A 20,795-nucleotide genomic window follows, 5' to 3' on the forward strand; every position below is an offset into this window, starting at 1 on the left:
TTCTCAGCTAGAATGTTGACTTTTATTCTTCCGTACATGTTGACAGTGACAATCAAGGTGAAACGTTTATATTTAAATTAATAAGTTATGTCTTTGTTTCCTGTCAGCTGACAGGAAGTCCGTCACGTAGAATGAGTCCAGAATCGTCTTGGCGTCACCGTGGTGATAAAAGGGGCAGGGTCATGCAGGAAGATGACGGGGGCGGAGCTAAGCGCTACACATCACTGTGGTAAAAAAACATTAATAGTTGGTTCCTTAAGGAAAAAGGGGCGGGGCTATATTAAATACAGTTTTTTTTTTTTATACGGATGTCACAATGTACGAGCCACGCTCGCCGCCACCGCCTTCGCCACCTTTGGGGTCCCGTTTTTTGGTGACAGGGGTGGGTATGAGCGAGGGCCGTGTGGGCGTGGTTGACGTGCTGGCAGCAGATGACGATGAGGTGGTGGAGGTGGTGGTCGGCATGGTGATGTCGGGGTTGCTCTTCCTGGGACTTGGCGTGTAGTTGAAGGGGCTGACCCTGGCGGCCACAGTGCCGCTGCGCTGCTGACCTCGCTGCTGCTGTTGCTGCTGGCGTTCGGGCGGAGGCTTGTCATCCAGGCTCTCGCAGCTCTGACGCAAGTTGAGGTTGGAGGACGAAGAGGATGATGAGGAGGGGATTTTACAAGGGGCGGGGCTGTGGATGACAGGCGGGGCGTTGGCGGCGGTTGGAGAGCGAGCAGAGCATGAGGATGATGAGCGTGGGTTGTTTACAGGACAGTCTTCAAGACGCACCCACACCTCCTCAGAGTTGTCGGAACTGTTTATGGCCACGCCGCTGGCACTTTTAGCCCTTCGCCATGTTCCTTTGGACCTGGCGCTGGCCTCCTCCTCGCTCCGCCCCTTCTCACTGGACTCGGAGGAGGCGGAGAGCACAGAGGACGAGCTTCCTGTGCGCTTCCATGTCCCCACGCGTGGCAATGAGGTCGAATGTTTGCCACCGTTTCCTCCGCCGCTGTCACGCTTCCAGGTGCCCGTGCGACTAAAGCGAGACGATGTGGCGTCTTGAGGGCGTGACGGACTTTCTGAGTGGGACCGGGTCGTGTCCTGTCTCCTGGACGCCGCCGGCGGCACATCCGGGCTAGACGGGGACTCGACTGAGGCCGCGTTAGACGATTCTTCCAGCTTTCTCTTCAGGGTGGGGCTGGGTGCCTCCTTGATGAATGTTGACTGACGGACCAGCGTGGGTTTTTCGGGCTCTGCCTTCTGCTTCTTGGCGACGGTCGCGCCGCTGATCCTAGAGGCAGAATCGCTCCGTGTGATGCTAGACCCGCCCCTCGCCGCAACAGCGCTCTGTTTGGCGGCTTTGGGGGCCGCCTTTGCACTACCTGGAGACGTTGTGCGCGGCAGCTGTGAGGGTTTTCCTCCCCTCTGGGAAGAGCGTGACGGTGTGGAATCCCGTGAAGAGCCACCTCCGTCACCGCTTCCTGGAGCTTTAGCCGCGACAGTTGCTCTGGGTTTGCTCCGCCCCCTGGCTGCTAGCTCCGCCCTAGGTTTTCCAGTGATTAGACTCTTGTATACCTTCTTCCCGCCCCTCACAGACTTCGCCTCCTCCTCTTCCTCCTTCTTTGTGTCCCCAGACGGCTTCACAATCTTCGCTCTTGGCTTAAGCCCCTCCCCTTCCTCCTCCGCCTCTTCAGCGTTGTTGCTGGTGCGCCGTAGGCGGAACGGCGAACCAGCAGACTTGAGTGACAGCACGGAGTCGGAGTCTGACGACGCTTGGCGGGACAGGGAAGAAGCGGCGGCGGCATTGAGGCTGCTGACGATGGAGTTGGCTCCTTCTTGAATTGCCTTCCAATCAAAAGACTCAGAATCTGGGGAGGCGGGGCTTCTTGGCACCTCCGTGGGTTCCTCCTCGGCCAGAATGTTGTCGTCTGCTTTGGGAGCGGCAGGCGGTGATGCGGCGGCAGGTGGCGCCGCGGCAACGGCGGTGGTCTTTTTCTTTTTCTTGGGCATGGCAGAGCTGATGCACTCCTGCAGCAAGTCGTCTTCCGAGTCGATGCTGAGCGAGCTGAGCGACGAGTTCCTAGAAAAGCACACGGGCGTGTCCTCTACGTGGAAGGCTTTGGGGGTGTAGCTGCAAGCTGCAGATGGGCGGGTCTTAGAGTCTGCCGGCGCCGGAGGACCAGGCGGCGCCTTTGCGGCCTCTTTGCTTCCATTTTGACGGTCTGGCGCCGCAAACTCTTTGTTGTTGTTCTCCTGGTCAATGTCGCTCAGAGAGCTGAGGGAGGAGTTCCGCGAAAAGCAGACGGGCGTGTCCTCGATGGCAAACTTCTGTTTCTCGTCCATGGTGGGCGGGTTTGTGGCTGCTTTGCTTTGTGGGAAGATGGCCGCTGCTTGCTGCTTGCTCTTTTTGTTCTGCTCTTTCCTTTTCTTGTCCTCGTCCTTGTCGTCTTCGTCAAAGTCCAGCGAGCTGAGCGAGTCGTTGCGAGAAAAGCAACACGGCGTGCCCTCGATGGGCGTGTAATGATGCGGCGAGTCGAAGGCAAAGCCTGGTTTGACTTTGGTGTACGCGGCACGTTGGGGCATAGGCTTCACCGGTGACGTGGGCTTCTTCTTGTGCTGCTGGGGACTGAAAAGGGGCGGGGCCGGCGGAGGAGGCGGGTTGGGCGGTGTGTGGACTGGATCGGTGTTGGATGAAGTTCGGACAGGCTTCCTGGGTTTGGCTTTTGGCATGGCGGCGCTGATGCACTCGGCAAGGATGTCATCCCCGTTCTCGCCCTCAGGAATTGCGGTCCGTTGTCTCTGGGATGTGGTGGGCGGAGCAAAAGAGGCGTTGGCTACTTCGTTCGGTGGTGAGTCAATGGTGAGGTCGCTGAGCGATGTGGCTGTGGAAAAATTCAGTGGGGTTCCTTCCACACAGTAGACGCGAGGCACTTCTTCCGCCGCCAGCAGGTCCTTCCTCTGCTGCGATTGGCTGCGGCTCGGAGGGGGGAGGAGCTTGTAAACAGGAAGCTGGCTGGGTTTGCTTGGAGCCGTTTGCTGTGGTTTCTTTGGTTTTCTTGACGATTTAGGCATGGCCATATTGATACACGCTTCCAGGATCTGTGTGTCGTCGTCATCGTCGTCCGACTCCTCTCTGATCTCTTTGCTGCCCACGTCCTCCTCGTTCATGCTGGGGGCGATGAACGGCTCGTCAAGACTGAGTGCGCTCAAACTGGAGGCGTAGGAGAAACCGTGTGGGGTGCACTCAGTAGCAAAGTGCAGCAGAACGTCCGCACTGCTCTCCTGTGCCTCCTTCTTGCTGACCTTTTCCTCCTCCGTGCTCCTTGGAGGAGGAGGCGGCGCCGCCACTGGGGGCGTTTTGGCACGGCTGGGTGGCATTGTCTGTCCAGGACTGTCCGGCAGATCGCTGGGGCTGATGACGCCGCTGGGCATGTCGCTACATGGCTCGCTGGAGCGCACAGAGCTGGCAATAGAGGAAGTGGAGAAGCTGTCCAAGGAGCTGACCGACGTGCAGCGACTGAACATCAGTGGCGTTTCCTGAGCGTAAGGTTGCTCAGGCGGGCTTTTCGGGGTCCTGGCGCCCGATGATGAGGTCACCTGGTGCTGATGAGGATGGTGATGGTGGCTGTGCCCGTGGTGGTGGTGGTGGTGGTGGTGCCCCCGCCGTCCTCGTGTGGCGGGAACCTCGGTGGCCGTCTGGATCTCAACTTCCTTCTGACGCCTCATACTCTGCTGCAGCTGCTGCTCTTCCTTCTCACTAACGCTGAGCGCCGAGAAGTCGTTGCCAACCGCGTTCGCTCCTCGACTCTTCCTCCCTATGACCTCTGCATCTTCCTCTTCTTCCTCAGGAGACAACGAGGACAGCGAGCTTCCGCCAGAGAAACAGATGGGCGTGTCCTCCACACAGTAAGTCTGCGTGGACTCCTGGTTGCTCTTTGGCGCCGAGCGGCTGGGAGCTTGAGAAGGTGGGCGGGGCTTACTTGCGGAGGCGGCTGGGGGCGCAGGCAGGGAGGGGTCAGCAGCATCTTGGGCTTCAAACAAAGGCTTGCGTGAAACATCTCCGTATTTCAGGCTGTAGTCAATTGGCTGCTCGGGTGTGGCGTCAGCACCATAGTTGGATGTGGCCGTGACGTAGCGCGAGGGCGGTGACTGTGTCATGCGGGCGTTGGCGGTTATAGAAGTAGGGCCATCACTTCTCATCCTCAGCCTGCCTGCTTGCTCGTCATCGTCGTCGGCCTCAGTCCTGCCGCGGTGGCTGGGACTCTGCCGCCCAGAATTTAGCTGCTCATCAGAGTACTTGAGACTATAGTTGATGGGCGTGTCTAACTCGGCACCGTCATCGTCTGCCATGTGGTTAGCGCTGCGAATCTTTAGCGCCAGGTCGGCTGGGTACTTCCTGTAAATGCAGCACCTGTTGGCACCGCTGTCGTCTGAGGAGTACAGCGGTTCGGAAGACGGTTTAGTTTTTCCACGGTTGCCGTAGCCGTCTGCGCTTGTGACGCTGTTGAGGCTGTCGCTGGATGCTCGCACGCTGCCCGAGAAGACGGGTCTCACATACGTCGTGTCGTCACCGTTTCGCTTTGACCCGTCTGCGTTTTTGGGACTGGACAGCACCGGCGTGTTCGTGTAGGAGCGTGTGGCGTTTGGCGCTCCGTTGCTGCTGCCATTAGAGCCCCGCACCTTCCTGTGCGCCGCCTTGGGGCTGAGGTTGTCAATGTTATCGAAGGTCTCTGACAGCTGCTGAGCATTCAGCTCATTGAACAGCGCCTTCTGTTTGCGGGCGTGCAGCGATGGCGCCCCAGCCCCCGGCGAAACGACGCTGGCGTCCTTGTAGCGAGCTGGGCGATTGGCCATCAGGTTGCGCAGGGCAGCGGCGCTCCCCATGGCGATCATCTTGTGTCGGGAATGGATGAGGTTGCGCAGCATTCCAACGGCGCCCAACTCCCACAATGCCTCCTGGTCCTTGGCGTCGCGCGCCGACAGGTTCCAGAGTGTTCCGCAGGCGTTGGACACGATGGTCAGGCTGTGAGACTTGAGGTGCTGCAGGAGTGTGGGAAGGCAGCCATGTTCTCGCAGGGTGTGTCTGAAAGACCGCACGCATGCGCCGTTAGCTTTGATAGCTCGTTGAGTGTGACATAACGGACGAGGGCGCTCACCTGTACACCTCATTGGTGGCGATGAGGCTGGAGACGTTCCTCAGGATGCCGCCGCCACTCTCGATAATGGCCAACGTGTTGGTGTGGCTGCGGTGCGTCAGCGTTCCCACCAAAAAGGCCAGGGCGCCGTCAACCGAGCAGATGTCCGCCTTGTTTTCCGTGCAGTGCGCAGACAGGTTCCAGAGTGCGCTCAGTACAGACTTCAGCGTAGATTCCTGCCAAAAGCAGAACAAGAGGTTGATGAGCCACCTGAGCACAAAGAGCCATGTCAGAGAGGGAGAGAAAGGAAACATGCGACTCACCTTCTGGACTTCCAGAGCACAGCCCATCAGCGCTCGCACGCTGCCCACCTCCCGCAGAGTCTTCTTGCTGTTTACATCCGCTCGCCATGACAAGTTCCTCAGCACGCTCGCAATCACCTGAGCCGTGATTGACACAAAGGCTCAACATTGTGCTGAAGGTAAAAAAAAAAGTGTAAGAACAAGAACACACCTGTTGCAGGTCTTCACTCTCAGACTTCAGCTGGGTGACCATGGCCCGCATGCAGCCCTTCATGGAGCACAACGTGGCCTGAGGCAGAATAAAAAGATGGCGTTTAGGGACGTAGAGACAAAAAGACAATGCACACAAACAGAACGACGCGGTCCTCAGACCTTGTTGGCAACGTCTCCGAACGTCAGGTTGGTGAGGGCCATGCCGGCGTATCGTCGCAGTGTTACACTGTAGTGATCGCCGCTGAGACCCAACATCTCGCAGTCCACCTGCAGCAGCTCTGCCACCGCCTGAAGACCACCTGAAGGGCGACAATCACCATCCAAATATATTATATATATTTATATATATATATATACATATATATATATACACACACACACACACACACCGTATTTTCCGCACTATAAGGTGCACCTAAAAACCTCAAATTTTCTCAAAAGCTGACAGTGCGCCTTATAATCCAGGGCGCCTTATATATGGACCAATATTGAGCCACAATAAGCGGTAGAAATGGATGGATAGATGGAGGTCTCGCAACTACGGTAAGCAGCCGCCAACTTAATTTTCCCCCGTAGAAGAAGTGCGCTTCTTCTTCTACGCTTCTTCTTCTACAGCCGCCGACCTTATTTTCCCCTGTAGAAAAAGTGTGCTTCTTCTTCTACACTTTTTCCTTTTCTACAGCCGCCAACCTTATTTTCCCCCGTAGAAGAAGAAGTGCGCGGTGCATGCTGGGATATATGACTGCGGGAGGCGTGCCGTTTCTGTGTGTAAAGACCCCAAAATCGCTCCTACGATGCAAAGTTTAAACTCAAGGTCAAGTCACACAGTAGATCACGGGAAAAGAGCAGCAGCGAAAGAATTTAACATTAACAGCAGCGACACTGACTCTTTTAATGACGACTTCCACGAGACGGAGCCGGGCATGTTGGATGCCGTATTCGCCCAACTGTTTGATTCGAACACTGAAGAAGAATTTGAGGGATTCGTGGATGAGGAATAACTTAATTAAATAAATGGGTTGTACTTGTATAGCGCTTTTCTACCTTCAAGGTACTCAAAGCGCTTTGACATCATTTCCACATTCACACACACACATTCACACACTGATGGAGGGAGCTGCCATGCAAGGCGCTAACCAGCACCCATCAGGAGCAAGGGTGAAGTGTCTTGCTCAGGACACAACGGACGTGACGAGGTTGGTACTAGGTGGGAATTGAACCAGGGACCCTCGGGTTGCGCACGGCCACTCTCCCACTGCGCCACGCCGTCCCAATTAAGTGAGCTTTACATGTTTATTTTGTGTGTTGTGGGACATTATCGTTTGAGCAACGTTGAGTTATTGATACATTATTGCTTTGCACTATTTCGAGTGTTACTATATTGTGATTGCACTAACGTTTGATTTACCGTAACAGTATCAGACTGTTTTTTACGTGTTTATTGAATCGGGGAAAATAATAAAACAGCTGTTTATTCATTTTGGGAGTGAACAGAGTTGTCAGAACGCTGGTTTGTAATCTATTAATAAAGTTTGACTGACCTATCTGACTGTTTTGTTGACATTTCCTTCAGCGCAGCTCCATCTAAAGGATGCATAACGTAACCCCAGCCTCTACTGTAGCATCTATTCTATGCGCCTTATAATGCGGTGCGCCTTATATATGAACAGAATATTAAAATAGGCCACTCATTGAAGGTGCGCCTTATAATCCGGTGCACCTTATAGTGCGGAAAATACGGTATATCTAATAATATTTTGAAATATCTATTAAAAAGCATTTTGTAGGCCAGGGATATCTAACAAAATTACTCCACAGTAGAGCTGGGCGATTATATGATCGTGAATGTTGTCTGTCTATCTGTGTTGGCCCTGTGTTGAGGTGGCGACTTGTCCAGGGTGCACCCCAGCTTCCGCCCGATTGTAGCTGAGATAAGCTCCAGCACCCTCCGCTTCCTTGAACGGGATAAGCGGTAGATAATGGATGGACGGATCATTGACTATGGTGATCAGCTGTTAGCATAGTTCCTCAATCAAACACGAAGGAAAAGTCTGTCATAAACAATACGGAAGAAACGATGCTTGGTATTGTCCTGCATGAAACAATCCACCTTTAATGACCGTGATTCTGTGAATGTGTGTTAGTGTACGTTTGTGTAAAAATGTGTCCGTGTGCGCGACCATCTCGTTCCACCGTTGCGAGAGTCGGTCTTCTCACGACGTAATTAATGTGCTTCTTCCCCTTACACAGCTGGATATACAGCCCAGCAGAATAAAATAAAGAAATAACACTAGCATAGAAGTTGAAACAACATTTAAAAAGGAGCAGTGACTTTAGTTCCACTATCTGCTGCAACTCATCAGTAAACCTGCCCTGAATGCGGATTTGCAGGCACTCAAAGAACGTCTATGTGACTGTATTGATACCGACTGGGAGAATCAACACACCCACTAATTTATTCAGAAAAGGCATTTTCATATCTAAATATTTTAAAACCAGACTTTTTATGTGTCTGCAAAGATTTCACACCTCTGATATAACATGTACTAAAAAAATGTCCCTGTTTGGAGTACCAAGCACAATAGTACTGGAATACCAGTATTAAAAAACTCTGCAGACACTTTGTATTCTTTATGTTTGTGGATTAAAAAATTAAAACATTTTGTTCCTGACAAAATCATTAAACTTGTTTTATGTGTTGGTATTTTACAGTACCTCAAATTCAAACTGCACATTATTTGTTTTCGTTCAATATAAAATACAAAGTTCTAATTTTACAAATTTCACAATGTGGGTCATCGCTTGTTATTTGCCCAATCACTGGTGAGAAGCACTAATGCAGTGGTTCTTAACCTTGTTGGAGGTCCCGAACTCCACCAGTTTCAAATGCGCATTCACCGAACCATTCTTTAGTGAAAAATAAAATGTTTTTTTTTTCAAATTCAAGACAAAGTTATACGTTTTTTTTTTACTGGTGCACAAAATGAACCGTGCATGAACATCGTCTTGTTCAAAGAACAAAACCAACACAGAGCATGAACTCACAACAAATGACACACCTGCAAATTTCTCATGTTCTGTGGTCACGTTTTGTTTAGTTATGTTCTGATGGTTTAAGACTCTTTTTAGTTCCTCTTTACGCTTCATTATTTTGTCACCATGACGACTGATTAGTTCACCTGTACTCATTTGGACTCACGCACCTGTGTTAATCATGTCACTATTATTTAAGCTTATAGTTGCCAGGCAGTCGGCCTGGCTTCATTGTTGTTGCGCCATGCTGTGTTCACTCTGGTTATGTATCGCTCTGCTCATTTCCTTCCAAGTAAGTTTTGTTTATTCATGTCACGTTTAGCAAGTCTTTTGTTTCATATCCACAGTTTTGCCTTTGTGGCAGTTTTTATTTTTTAGCCAAGTTTGTTCTCCGCCTTATGCTCGCCTTTAGTTTGCACTTTTTTTTCATAGATACATTCAAATATGTCTTTACCTTCAAGCCATGTCCCGTCACCTTCCTTTGCATTCCAGGAAAACAAACCACACCATAGCCCCCGTTCTGACAAAATTAGTGGGACTTGTGCGGTTGCCGTATACATAATACACAGATAGGGAGAAGTTTCTATTTACACGGGTGTGTCCTCTCCTCCGCGGCGGAGGCTCCGCCGAACCCCTGAGACCAACTCACCGAACCCCTAGGGTTCAATCGAAACCAGGTTAAGAACCACTGCACTAATGTATACAAGTAATCAAATAATACAAGTATTAATTCACCATTTGAAAGTGTTTTTTAGTAAATGTTAACTTGAAATAAATGTCTTATTGTATCACTACACCAATGATACTTTGTTTACAGCAGAATGTTTGTGATAAGCAGAAAAAAAAAAGAACATTGAAAGGAACAAAGTTATTCTCCTTACCCCCATAAAACGTACCAAAAAAGAGGCTAAACTGTTGCTCTAAAACCAGGTACAGACCTTAGCGTGGGTTACCTGTACTGTTGCACCTCTAAACACTAATCTAGATATGAACAAAATGACAGTTGTCAGATGTTGCCTTTTAGCATCTATTACCTTAATCCAACATGGTGGAAATGTCTGCTAAAAAAAAAGACAATGCCGGAGTAAACCGCAGGGATGCGGTAATCGATTTAATCCAGCACGGGGCAATCTGCTTTAATTTAAAAAAAAAAGAAAAAAAAAAGTGATCATTTTTTTGCCACGTCGACCATCCCTAATCCACGGACCACATTTCCAAAAAACTGAAGGAAAATAGCCATGGTAAGCAAAATACAAGTGACTACTGAAGTGAACTCTGGCCTTTAGGAGGTCAAAATGTCTGTCTTTACACTCTATACAACAAGAGCGATGTGGTGTTTTTATTACACAGTGAAAGCTGGATTTACGAACAACTTCACAAATGAGCAAATATGCCTCTGTGTGCAAACCAGTTCTTGGTGTACGAACGCTTTATTCATTTATTTTGTGTCCTGCTGGCAGCCATTTTGTGTTTGCTTGTATTGAAGAGATTAACAAAGCAGGCTCCATACCAGAGCAAGTTTTTAGTTACAATGAGAACAAACGTTTCTAGAAAAAGATGCCAGAGTGGACATAGATCATAGCGTGCTCTTTGAAAAGCACACACTCACACAGCACCTGTCCCCCGCCCTTCCCTTCTCTCCCCTTGTCAGTTGCTCATTTTCCGCTCACTCTGCTCATGTAAAGGGGATTTTATTTTTTTAATCTTTATTATTGTAGCAATGTGGTTGTTAAAGTTAAGGGGAACATTATCACAATTTCAAAATGGGTTAAAAACAAGAAAAATCAGTTCCCAGTGGCTTGTTTTATTTTTCGAAGTTTTTTTCAAAATGTTACACCTCCCGGAATATCCCTAAAAAAAGCTTTAAAGTTCTTGATTTTCGCTATTTACTATGAGACTGTCCATTTCCCTGTGACGTCATACAGTGCTACCAATACAAACCACATGGCGGCTTCCACAGCAAGATATAGCGACATTAGCTCGGATTCAGACTCGGATTTCAGCAGCTTAAGCGATTCAACAGATTACGCATGCATTGAAACAGATGGTTGGAGTATGGAGGCAGATAGCGAAAACAAAATTGAAGAAGAAACTGAAGCTATTGAATGAATAGCTATTGACGCTATTCGGCCATAGCACGGGTGTACCTAATGAAGTGGCCCATAGCATGGCTGCCTTATTAGCATCGCCGGTAAAATGTGCGGACCAAACGATCAGGACTTTCGCATCTTGTGACACTGGAGCAACTTAAATCCGTCGATTGGTAAGTGTTTGTTTCGCATTAAATGTTGGTATCTAGTTTCAGATATACATACAGCTAGCGTAAATAGCATGTTAGCATCGATTAGCGTAGCATGTTAGCATCGATTAGCGTAGCATGTTAGCATTGATTAGCTGGCAGTCATGCTGCGACCAAATATGTCTGATTAGCACATAAGTCAACAACATCAACAAAACTCACCTTTGTGATTTCGTTGACTTGATCGTTGCAAATATATCTGCAGGTTATCCATACATCTCTGTGCCATGTCTGCCTTAGCATCGCCGGTAAAATGTGCAGACACTTTGGCACATTCAATGGGGGTCTAGCGGCAGATTTCTTGCCAGTGGTGCAACTTGAATCCCTCCCTGTTAGTGTTGTTACACCCTCCGACAACACACCGACCAGGCATGATGTCTCCAAGGTTCCAAAAAAATTGTCGAAAAAACGGAAAATAACAGAGCTGAGACCCGGTGTTTGTAAAGTTTTGAAAATGAAAATGGCGGGTGTGTTACCTCGGTGACGTCACATTCTGACGTCATCGCTACAAGACCGATAAACAGAAAGGCGTTTAATTCGCCAAAATTCACCAATTTAGAGTTCGGAAATCGGTTAAAAAAATACATGGTCTTTTATGTGCAACATCAAGGTATATATTGACGCTTTCATAGGCTTGGTGATAATGTTCCCCTTTAAGGTTTTTCGTGATTTCTGATCGTTTGTGAGAGCATCAAAGGGACTTTTGATTGCGCATACGGGAGAGTTTAGCTTGTAGTCGTAGTTGTTTTGGCTTTGTTATTGACTAGAAAGATGATCCATCCCCTCCTTGTTATGTTTAATATACAGTAGTATAGGACTTTATTTATATCGTGTTCAAACCTTTACTAAAATATGGAGTTTTGTCAAGGCTGGGACCCATTATGTTAACATTGTAGATGGAAACATTTGCTTCAGTATACAAACGTTTCGATTTACGGACTTAATCGAGGTTCCACTTTATTTTGCTGCAAAAAATGTTACTCTCCCATGTTGAGCTGAACTTGGCCACCAATTAAATAGCCCTGCCCTATGCTGTGATTGTTACAGTTAATGTTCCTAAGTGAACATTACAACATTAATGACATTTTATATGACAAAAGCTTTACCTTCGACTTTGTTACCGTTTGACTTTCTGTACTTTCTTGCAAACAAACAATAGCTTTACTTTGGAAGACATATAAAAGGATAGAGTAAATCTGTGTATGGCCATTTGAAGTAGCTCTTAGCTTCTGTTTGGATGCTAGCAGCTCACCAAGCTCGTTCATGGCGTGCCGATGTTCCTCGTCAAAAGACAGCTTCATGAGGACGCACGCGGCGGGACAGATCTGATGGTCGACAGGCGATGGCACTGCAACGCGCAAGCACAGACATGAGCATGCACGTGAGACAATGTTTTATGCAAGTGGCGTCACTCACTTGGGTTGTCTTCCTGGTCGGCGCCTCTCTCGTGGTTCTCCTGCCAAGTCCAGCAGGCCTCGCAGTAATGACGTACCTGCTCCAGCAGGTGGAGCACTCGGATCTCCCGCCGCCCCCGTTTGTCATCCGGTTGACTGTGCACAATATTGTGCAGCGCCGAGGACGCTCGCGCACGAGCCTCTTTGCTTCCGCGAGAGTTACCTTGGCAACGCGCAACAGAGGGAAGTGAGGGAAGGAGATTCTTGAGCGGAGTAGATTCCCGTGCAAAGCGTGATGCCTACCCAGCAACAGCGAGTCCTTGTCATTGCCATGCAGCAGCTGTATGAGCAGCGGCAGGCAGCCAGATTGGCGCATGGCGATGCAGGAGTCCTGTGAGCTGGACATGGCCAGCAGCGTGCGGGACATATCGTCCTTGTCGTGAGTGCCCAACATGGACAGAAGACTGTACACCATCTCTACCTACAGGGACACACACATTGTCGCTGACTAATGAAACACCTTCAATGTCGGGGGAGGTGCTTACCTTTGTTCCAAGGTGGCTGGTGATTCGTCGAGGCACAGAATAGGCCGTCTCATTTGCCGGCTCGTGGTCCAGCCGCGCACCAGTGTTCTGCAGGGAAACGTGACATTAGCAAAGGCTTCTATTTAACCGCGGCAAAAGCCGCGAGCGCCCTTGTGACTTGCCGCAATACCCCAAAAAATGTATCAACATTGTCGTTGCCGTGACCGAACCTGACTTTTTACTTGTTAATGGACAACGGATGTAAAAAACGGCATAATGATAATTCCCGATAGAATTCCAGACAGTTAGTAATACAGTCTAATTTTTGAACTACCGAAAAAATTTAATTTATTAATGCATTTTAGGCAACATGAAGTCAGGCGCATGCACACTGGCGTCGTTTGGCTTGATAATCATGGCGGACAAGCTACACGGACTTTGCTCCGGAGATGTCCCCTCGGAGTAAACGGAGCTAAGCGCTTGGTTAAACGTAATTTTCCCCTCGCTTCCCGCCGTGCGTTTAAGAGCGCACTGCTGTGTTTAAATGGCAACAGGTGTGGACAATATTGGAGACAGACACACTTGTCCCCACACTAAAAGTACACAGCGAAGAAAAAAAAAAAAATGTCATGTTGCTTTCATTTTCTCAATACAGCGTCAATCAACTGCTGTGACAGAGCTAATGACGTTAGGAAACATGCAGCAGGTGATGTGTCGTTTAGTTTAGTCTTTATTTGAAGGGACAATGCACAGAAACATTAAGCTAAAAGACAGATATGTTCTGTACCAGATTATAGCTAATCTGCAGTCCCTGGCTACCTAAATTAAAGGGATACAAAAATCATGCAATAAAATTGTGACGATAAAATCATACAATATCACGTAATCAAATTAAGAAAGGTCATAAAATGCCCTTTCATGGACACATACTTAATATACAATACAACCAAAACATCGTAAACATTGTCACAATTTGTTTATAAAGTCTTTAATTTACTGGGCTGTCCTTTAACTGCAAACTGTGTCAGTGTTCAGATAACATCAAAACTAGCTAAATTGTTTTGTCATCTCATCAAACTGAACGCTGGCTGTGAAGGTTGTGTATTCGATGTGAGAGGTGTCACTCTACTTTTTTAGGCCAAACTGTTGCACCTAACGAGAAGGAGGCGTTGTTGGAGAACAAAGCTCGTTCATTACACTTCATCTTCATTAGCCAAACCGCTTTGAGTTGTATATTAATACCAAAAATAAACGCCATGATTTTTTTCCATTTCTTGTGTTTTTTTCATGTCACAAAGGTTTTACTTCAAAAACCATTCATGTGACATCATTTTGTTAATGTGTATAGTTAATTCCTATATGACATATTTCTGCGAAAACTCTTAATGGATCTGTCCCAATAAAGCATCTTAATGTACGTATAAATGTACATAACTTAAAAACATAAATAATTAAAAAAAATACCTCCCTCTGTCAAAATGTAAAAATAGAGCTAAAGGCATCATGTAAGGACAAAAAGCTGAGAAGTTAATTGTAATAATGAATTAAAAAAAAAAAACAGTTTTATTTATATATATATATATATATATATATATATATATATATATATACATATATACATATATATACATATATATGCATGCATGCATGCTTTGGGGGCCCTGCCTGGAAAGAAAATAATGTTTGCCTTGGTGACCCGTCCTTTAAGGCAACACTTCCCCTGACCTTAAAAAGTTTAAATTTGAGACCTGCATTGGTATATAGCTGTATCACAGCGATTTAAACATCTGCTGACAGAGACGCTCACCTGAGCAACCCCCAAGACGCCACTTTCACTGGCAGCCTGCGATGTCTCCACCTGGACACATAACCACAAATACTGGATCAGTACCAGCGACATGTGGCAGGAGCTTTGGGATTGGGGAGGGCCACGCTACCTGGAGTCGGGCTCCCAGTTTCAGGATGTCCTTCTCAATCTGGTGAATACGAGACGTACGAGCCTGCAAACACACAAGCAAAATGAGCGTGTGGACAATTGAGCGCACACAGACTTGACTCGGGACGGACCTCAGCTCTCCTTTCCATCTCCTGACGGGAGCCCAGCTGCTCCTCCATGGCCGAGTGGATCTGACGAGCCTCAAACTCCAGTTGACGACGACTCATGTCGGTCTGTAGTGTGAACTGACAAACAAACACGCACAAACCACAATCTTGATTGAAACTGACATGTGATGTCATTTTTAAAAATGAAAGTGATTTTCATTGTCATAACTCATCGACTCATGGTCCAGCATGAATTAATTGACTTTTCTTTGGAGTTAGCAAGCTTTGAGCAAGTTTCATGTTTTTGACTTGATGGATTCTTTTCAATCTCTCTATTAATTTCAATAAAGACAGTTCTTTCCGGGACCTTCCAATAAGAACACCAGAAAAACCACTGGAAATGTGTTTTAAGTACAAGACAATGAGGAGTCTAATGATGATAATAAGGGCAATAATAAATAACGGATTTCTTTGAAATGTAAGCACATGGTGTGTGCGTGTGTCCCTAGACCGCAATCTCAAGTCACCAGTTCTCAAAAAATCAATTCCCACAATGCACTGCAAAAAGCAGGTTAGTGGATTGCTTACATTTTCAGTGAGAGGCAGACTGTCAATCCTCTTGGTCAAATTGAGCAGTTGAGCGTAGTACCATCCCTTCTCCTTCTCTTCTTTCTCCAGCTCAGCCAATAAGAGAGCTCTGTCAGCAGCCACAGCCAATCACAGAGCAGGACAGCGTTGGTAATAGGGCAGTGATGTTACCATGGTTACAAAGTGCTGCCACAGCACTACCTCTCTTTCTCCAGCTCCTCCAGGCAGCGCTCATGATCGTCTCTGGACGCGCAAAGTGGTCCTCTCCTTGGGACTGACGAAGCAGAACCAATAGAACCGCCGGCTGCTCCGCTGGAAGACGCTGAGCTGGATGAGGAAGAAGGCGGCACAGGAGGCCTCTGCCTGGCCTTAAAACCAGCAGATTCCAGGCTCATTTCTGCAGAGGATTGAGTGTTAGACCATCTGTGTTTGTGTGTGTTGCTGTGTGTGTGTATTCTTTACCTTTCAGTCTCACTATCAGCTCCAGCTGAGAGCCAGATGCCTCCCCAGACTCTTCTTCTATGCTACCCTGTAGCTGCTTCAGTACTTCCTGTTTGCGAGGTAGAGAAATGTGATTGACTTCCCATATGACAGGGGGCGTGTCCTCAGTCAGACAATGAAGCGTTGTAAGCGTGTGAGAGCAACTCCTTTTGTGGAACTTCATTTACAAGCATAGCATCATCCTCGTCATCTTCACTGATGAGAGAAAGACTTACTCAGAGATTCTATTAAAATGTTTGACAAGATGTTCATGTATTTACGCTAGCTTTGATAGCTTAATACCAGATCAAGGCCTTCATTTGCTTTATTTTTTGTCCAATACAGTTTCAGAGCAGAAGTCCTTCAAGGATACCTTTCATACAGCATAGATGTATATATTCTTCCTATAGCAAACTAACTTATTTTACTTTTAAAACACAAGGGTAAGTGATTTGTCTCTACATGATTGCGTGTTTACAATTCATCATATGCGGTCTGCACACAGCACAGTGACAGCAGTAATTATAGGTGGCGTATTCAGGAGCCAGTATGCTGTGGGTTTTGACTATCCACATTATTTCTAATACTTTCTATCATTAAAGGCGGTAATTGTATGTAACTGAAGGGGAGCGAAGACATTGGCATGTACAATGGCACCTCAACTCAAGAGTGTTTTGAAATAAGAGCGGTCTCTCGGCCATTGTTATGATTAAAAGGGGAATTGCACTGTGTTTGCAATTTTGCCTATAATTCACAATCCTTATGAGAGACAAGAACCAATGTCTTTTTTAATGCATTCTAACACAGACGTAAATAAAAGTCTGCTTACAATAGAGTGGATGGGAGCCATGACATCATTGTGTCTATTTCGACATTAAAACTCAATAAAAACCCAAAAAGCGCCAACAATACTCAATTTACATTACGAGACCTGAACATCAACAACACAACAACAACTAGCTAAGTATTAGCAATATTGTTATTTACTTATATTTTGGGGCGCATTGAAAACTTCAGCAGCTTGTGAAAGTTTATTCTTGATTATAAATCATACCTTTCACCTGGATAGTAAAATGATGTGGACAAACTTAAAAGTTGGTACACTTTGACCCGGAAATGGCAAAAAAAACAAACTGAAAAAACGTATCGTTCCACCTCCCTTTTTTGTGTTCAAGGATTATGATTCATTCCTCATCCAAATGGGGATATATTGAAATCTAACAGTCCCAGTGACAGCAGACATTGTACAGTAAATTATGTTTTTATATGTTGATTAGTGCTCATGAAGTCTGCAGTGAGTAGTAATAAGTGATGTTGAAGGAAAAAAAGTGTACGTTGTGGTTTGTTTTTTAAATTAATGCTGCGCCGTATGCTTAGAATGAGCAAAATAGATAAATACTACGTTATAAATGATGTGCCTGTCAAATTACATATATACTTACGGCGTGTTTTATTTAGGCGCTTTATAGGCAGAATAGAGCGACACCCATAGGCTCCATTGTAAACAGACTTTGGCTCGCATTGATTTACTTTTAGAATGCCTAAAAAATGACAAACATAATTTCTTGTCTTACATAAGGATTGGGAATGTTATGCAAAAATCTCAAAAAAGTGCAATTCCTCTTTAAGTTGCAGGCTAAAATTTAAGTTACCAGCATTTCTGCCACTAGTTGGCGTTGAAAATTTCACTCTGAACCCTGTAAGATCGCCCAAAACATCTGGCCTTAGTTGCTAGCATTAACTAATACCTAGAGACGGACACAACTTTGTTTTTCCAAACATTGTAAGGAAAGGAGGAAGTTAGCAATCACGGTTTTACGATCATTTTAAATTAAAACTGTAATACATCCATGCGGAATGGACACTGGTCGAGAGTTGGTTGGCGGCCGAGAGTGGAGTCGGCTCTTTTGGTTGCTTTGTTGGGTCTGCTCCTGTCTCTGGCCATGCTCCCTCCACCCCAGCAGACGATGGTGTGGAACACCGCAGAGGCCACCACAGTGTATATTTTTATTTTTATTTTTATTCATAGCTGTATGTAGAAGTGGCTGGTTGTATCCGCTGCTTTACTGTCTTTAATGTCCTTTGTGTTCTTTGATGTTTCCCTCTTACACACATGTGAGAGAGATGTGTACTATGGCTATGAGTTGTTGTTTTTTTGCCCTTGGCCTCAGTCTGGACCCCCTCTCCAGGGCCCAGGCTTAGACCGATTTTTTTCATTTTATTTTAATCTTCTATCCCCCCCCCCGTTTACCTGTACCTCATCTTTTTTGTAAGGGGCGCTGGAAGCCGTCAGACCCGTCAGGGATCCTGTTTGTCTGATCTTGATTGTGCTGAAAATTTTGATTTTCCTGAAGGAATAAATAAAGTACTATCTAATCTAATCTAATACTACCGGTCATGAGTTATGCAGAGGTTTATCGTTCTACCGTTGATTGTTAAATCCCTGTGTAGTAGTTAATAATACATTCTACTGTATGAGATTCATACAATATTTATTTTCTTTTTAAAAGGCATTTTATGTGTTCAAATTGTATTGTTTTGGTGGTACCAATTAAATTGATTGCAAGTAATTTAAACGACAAATGATTTCAGATACAAATGCTTGGAGTTAAGCGCTATGTCACAGACCCAATTTAGCCCAGAAGTTGAGGTACTACTGTACAACCAATACTAACCTCTACAATCACTAGACAACATCTGGTGTTATGCATCAAATGCATCATTCTTGCATTCATACTCATCCTTGCCAGTAACAACAGCCCACCATGAGCCACAGAAACAGCAACCCCGAAGTATTTAATGTTGTAAGAAACAATGTCTCTGACAATGTTCATACAGAGCCATGACGCCAAGCAACAACAACAGACAGGAAAAAGGAAACAGGACGTGAGAGGGAGTGTGTGTTGTTGGGACAGGAAGCAAAAAAATGCTGGCGAGAGTCTGGAAACAACTGAAAGTAAAGTAAAAATAAATAAAACAGTCAAATCTCAAACAGGAGTGATTTTCCCAGCATTATAAGTTGTACTACTGTAAAAGTTAACTAGAACTGGCACCTCACTACTTTAAACATCCCTCGTTTGTCTTCTTTTCCGCTCGTGCGCCTTACAATCTATTCTACACCAGCCCGGACTAACCTTCATGCTGGACGCCTCCGTCTCCAGCTTGCTCAGGTGATTGGAGTTGTCCTGCAGCTCCTGTCGTAGGTTGCAGTTCTCCATCTTCAGCACCTCTACTTGCCTCAGCAGTTGGTCGTACGATACCGCCGCCATGTTGGACTGCTGGCGTCAGACCTGTGGACAACAGAGGACACGGTGATGACACGGGGATGTGTCCCAACAAGCTCTGCGCCATTTTGGTTTTTAAAAGAAACAAAGAAAATTCTAAAAGGAATCTCAGGGTGTAGCAGCAAAACGATATAATGTAGAAAAAAAACTAGTGCTATCATTTCAGATTTAAAAAAAAAATCTGATTAATTACGCTTTTGAATTTGGATGAATGATTTATATTACTCGCTTGCATATTGCAGAGGGGTTAGTGCGTCTGTCTCACAATGAGAAGCTCCTGCAGTCCTGGGTTCAAATCCAGGCTCGGGATCTTTCTGTGTGGAGTTTGCATGTTCTCCCCGTGAATGCGTGGGTTCCCTCCGGGTACTCCGGCTTCCTTCCACCTCCAAAGACATGCACCTGGGGATAGGTTGATTGGCAACACTAAATTGGCCCTAGTGTGTGAATGTGAGTGTGAATGTTGTCTGTCTATCTGTGTTGGCCCTGCGATGAGGTGGCGACTTGTCCAGGGTGTACCCCGCCTTCCGCCCGATTGTAGCTGAGATAAGGGCCAGCGCCCCCCGCGACCCCAAAAAGGGAATAAGCGGTAGAAAATGGATGGATGGATGGGGCTTGCATATTTAAATTAACTTAAAAAAACAGCCCAATATTTGGAAACAAATGCAAATTCATTGTCATGTATTTTTTTTAATGTTTTACTTCAATTCAAGTAACCTGTTTTCCTCAAAACTTACTTTTTTGAAACAGTTTTATCTAAAGCCCCATCTGGGTTTACTTTGAAGTAAAGTTTACCATAGTACACCACTCAGTCTCCTCACTCATCTTTGCACTGACGTATGCGCTGAACTGATCACTGACTTCATAAAGTTAAAAGTTAAAGTACCAGTGATAGTCACACATACACTAGGTGTGGTGAAATTACCCTCTGCATTTGACCCATCCCCTTGTTCCACCTCCTAGGAGGTGAAGGGAGCAGTCAGCAGCAGCGGTGGTCGTGCTCGGGAATCATTTTGGTGATTTAACCCCCAATTCCAACCCGTTGATGCGGCGTGCCAAGCAGGGAGGTAATGGTTCCCATTTTTATAGTCTTTGGTATCACTTGGCCGGGGTTTGAACTCACGACCTACCGAACTCAGGGCGGACACTTAAGACACATAATAACCTGCACCACCTTTTATGTAACCATCCGCGTTAGCACGTACAGTCAAAAGACGTTGTCTACATGGTGAATGCAATCATTTTCTGTCAGTAATTGCATCAGTTAAATTTGTTAATTTTTGACCGCCCTAGTTGATACTAATAACGCAGATTTGTATTTCGATAAATTTTAAGACGCATAATTTTACCCATTTTAAGAAAAATACAAGCGTCATAGCATACTATACGATGACATCATGTTGACGCGCCCATAGATTGGCAATCTCCGGGAAACACTGTTTACATTATTTTTGGACTATATTCTGTTTATTATCTATTTCTATTAATCTATGCTATTTACAACCTACTCTAATTATA

General features: G+C 46.2%; 1 protein-coding gene across 3 annotated transcripts in view; it reads right to left on the reverse strand.

Annotated features, from left to right (window-relative positions):
- apc (APC regulator of WNT signaling pathway) overlaps positions 1-20,795 on the reverse strand; it is a 33,681-nt gene continuing 12,886 nt past the window's right edge. For all 3 annotated transcript variants that reach the window (XM_061876255.1, XM_061876256.1, XM_061876254.1), the window contains 16 exons: positions 19,131-19,286; positions 15,979-16,066; positions 15,718-15,913; positions 15,517-15,625; positions 14,953-15,066; positions 14,823-14,885; positions 14,693-14,743; positions 12,907-12,993; positions 12,665-12,842; positions 12,384-12,584; positions 12,220-12,315; positions 5,795-5,934; positions 5,634-5,711; positions 5,444-5,560; positions 5,142-5,356; positions 1-5,068 (listed from right to left, as the gene is read on the reverse strand). In XM_061876255.1, coding sequence (XP_061732239.1) covers positions 301-5,068; positions 5,142-5,356; positions 5,444-5,560; positions 5,634-5,711; positions 5,795-5,934; positions 12,220-12,315; positions 12,384-12,584; positions 12,665-12,842; positions 12,907-12,993; positions 14,693-14,743; positions 14,823-14,885; positions 14,953-15,066; positions 15,517-15,625; positions 15,718-15,913; positions 15,979-16,066; positions 19,131-19,265 — 6,636 coding nt within the window. In that variant the 5' untranslated portion in view covers positions 19,266-19,286 and the 3' untranslated portion in view covers positions 1-300. The remainder of the gene's footprint in view (positions 5,069-5,141; positions 5,357-5,443; positions 5,561-5,633; positions 5,712-5,794; positions 5,935-12,219; positions 12,316-12,383; positions 12,585-12,664; positions 12,843-12,906; positions 12,994-14,692; positions 14,744-14,822; positions 14,886-14,952; positions 15,067-15,516; positions 15,626-15,717; positions 15,914-15,978; positions 16,067-19,130; positions 19,287-20,795) is intronic.

The sequence above is a fragment of the Nerophis ophidion genome, linkage group LG17 (assembly GCF_033978795.1).
Source record: "Nerophis ophidion isolate RoL-2023_Sa linkage group LG17, RoL_Noph_v1.0, whole genome shotgun sequence".
In the NCBI taxonomy this organism is placed as follows: domain Eukaryota; kingdom Metazoa; phylum Chordata; class Actinopteri; order Syngnathiformes; family Syngnathidae; genus Nerophis; species Nerophis ophidion.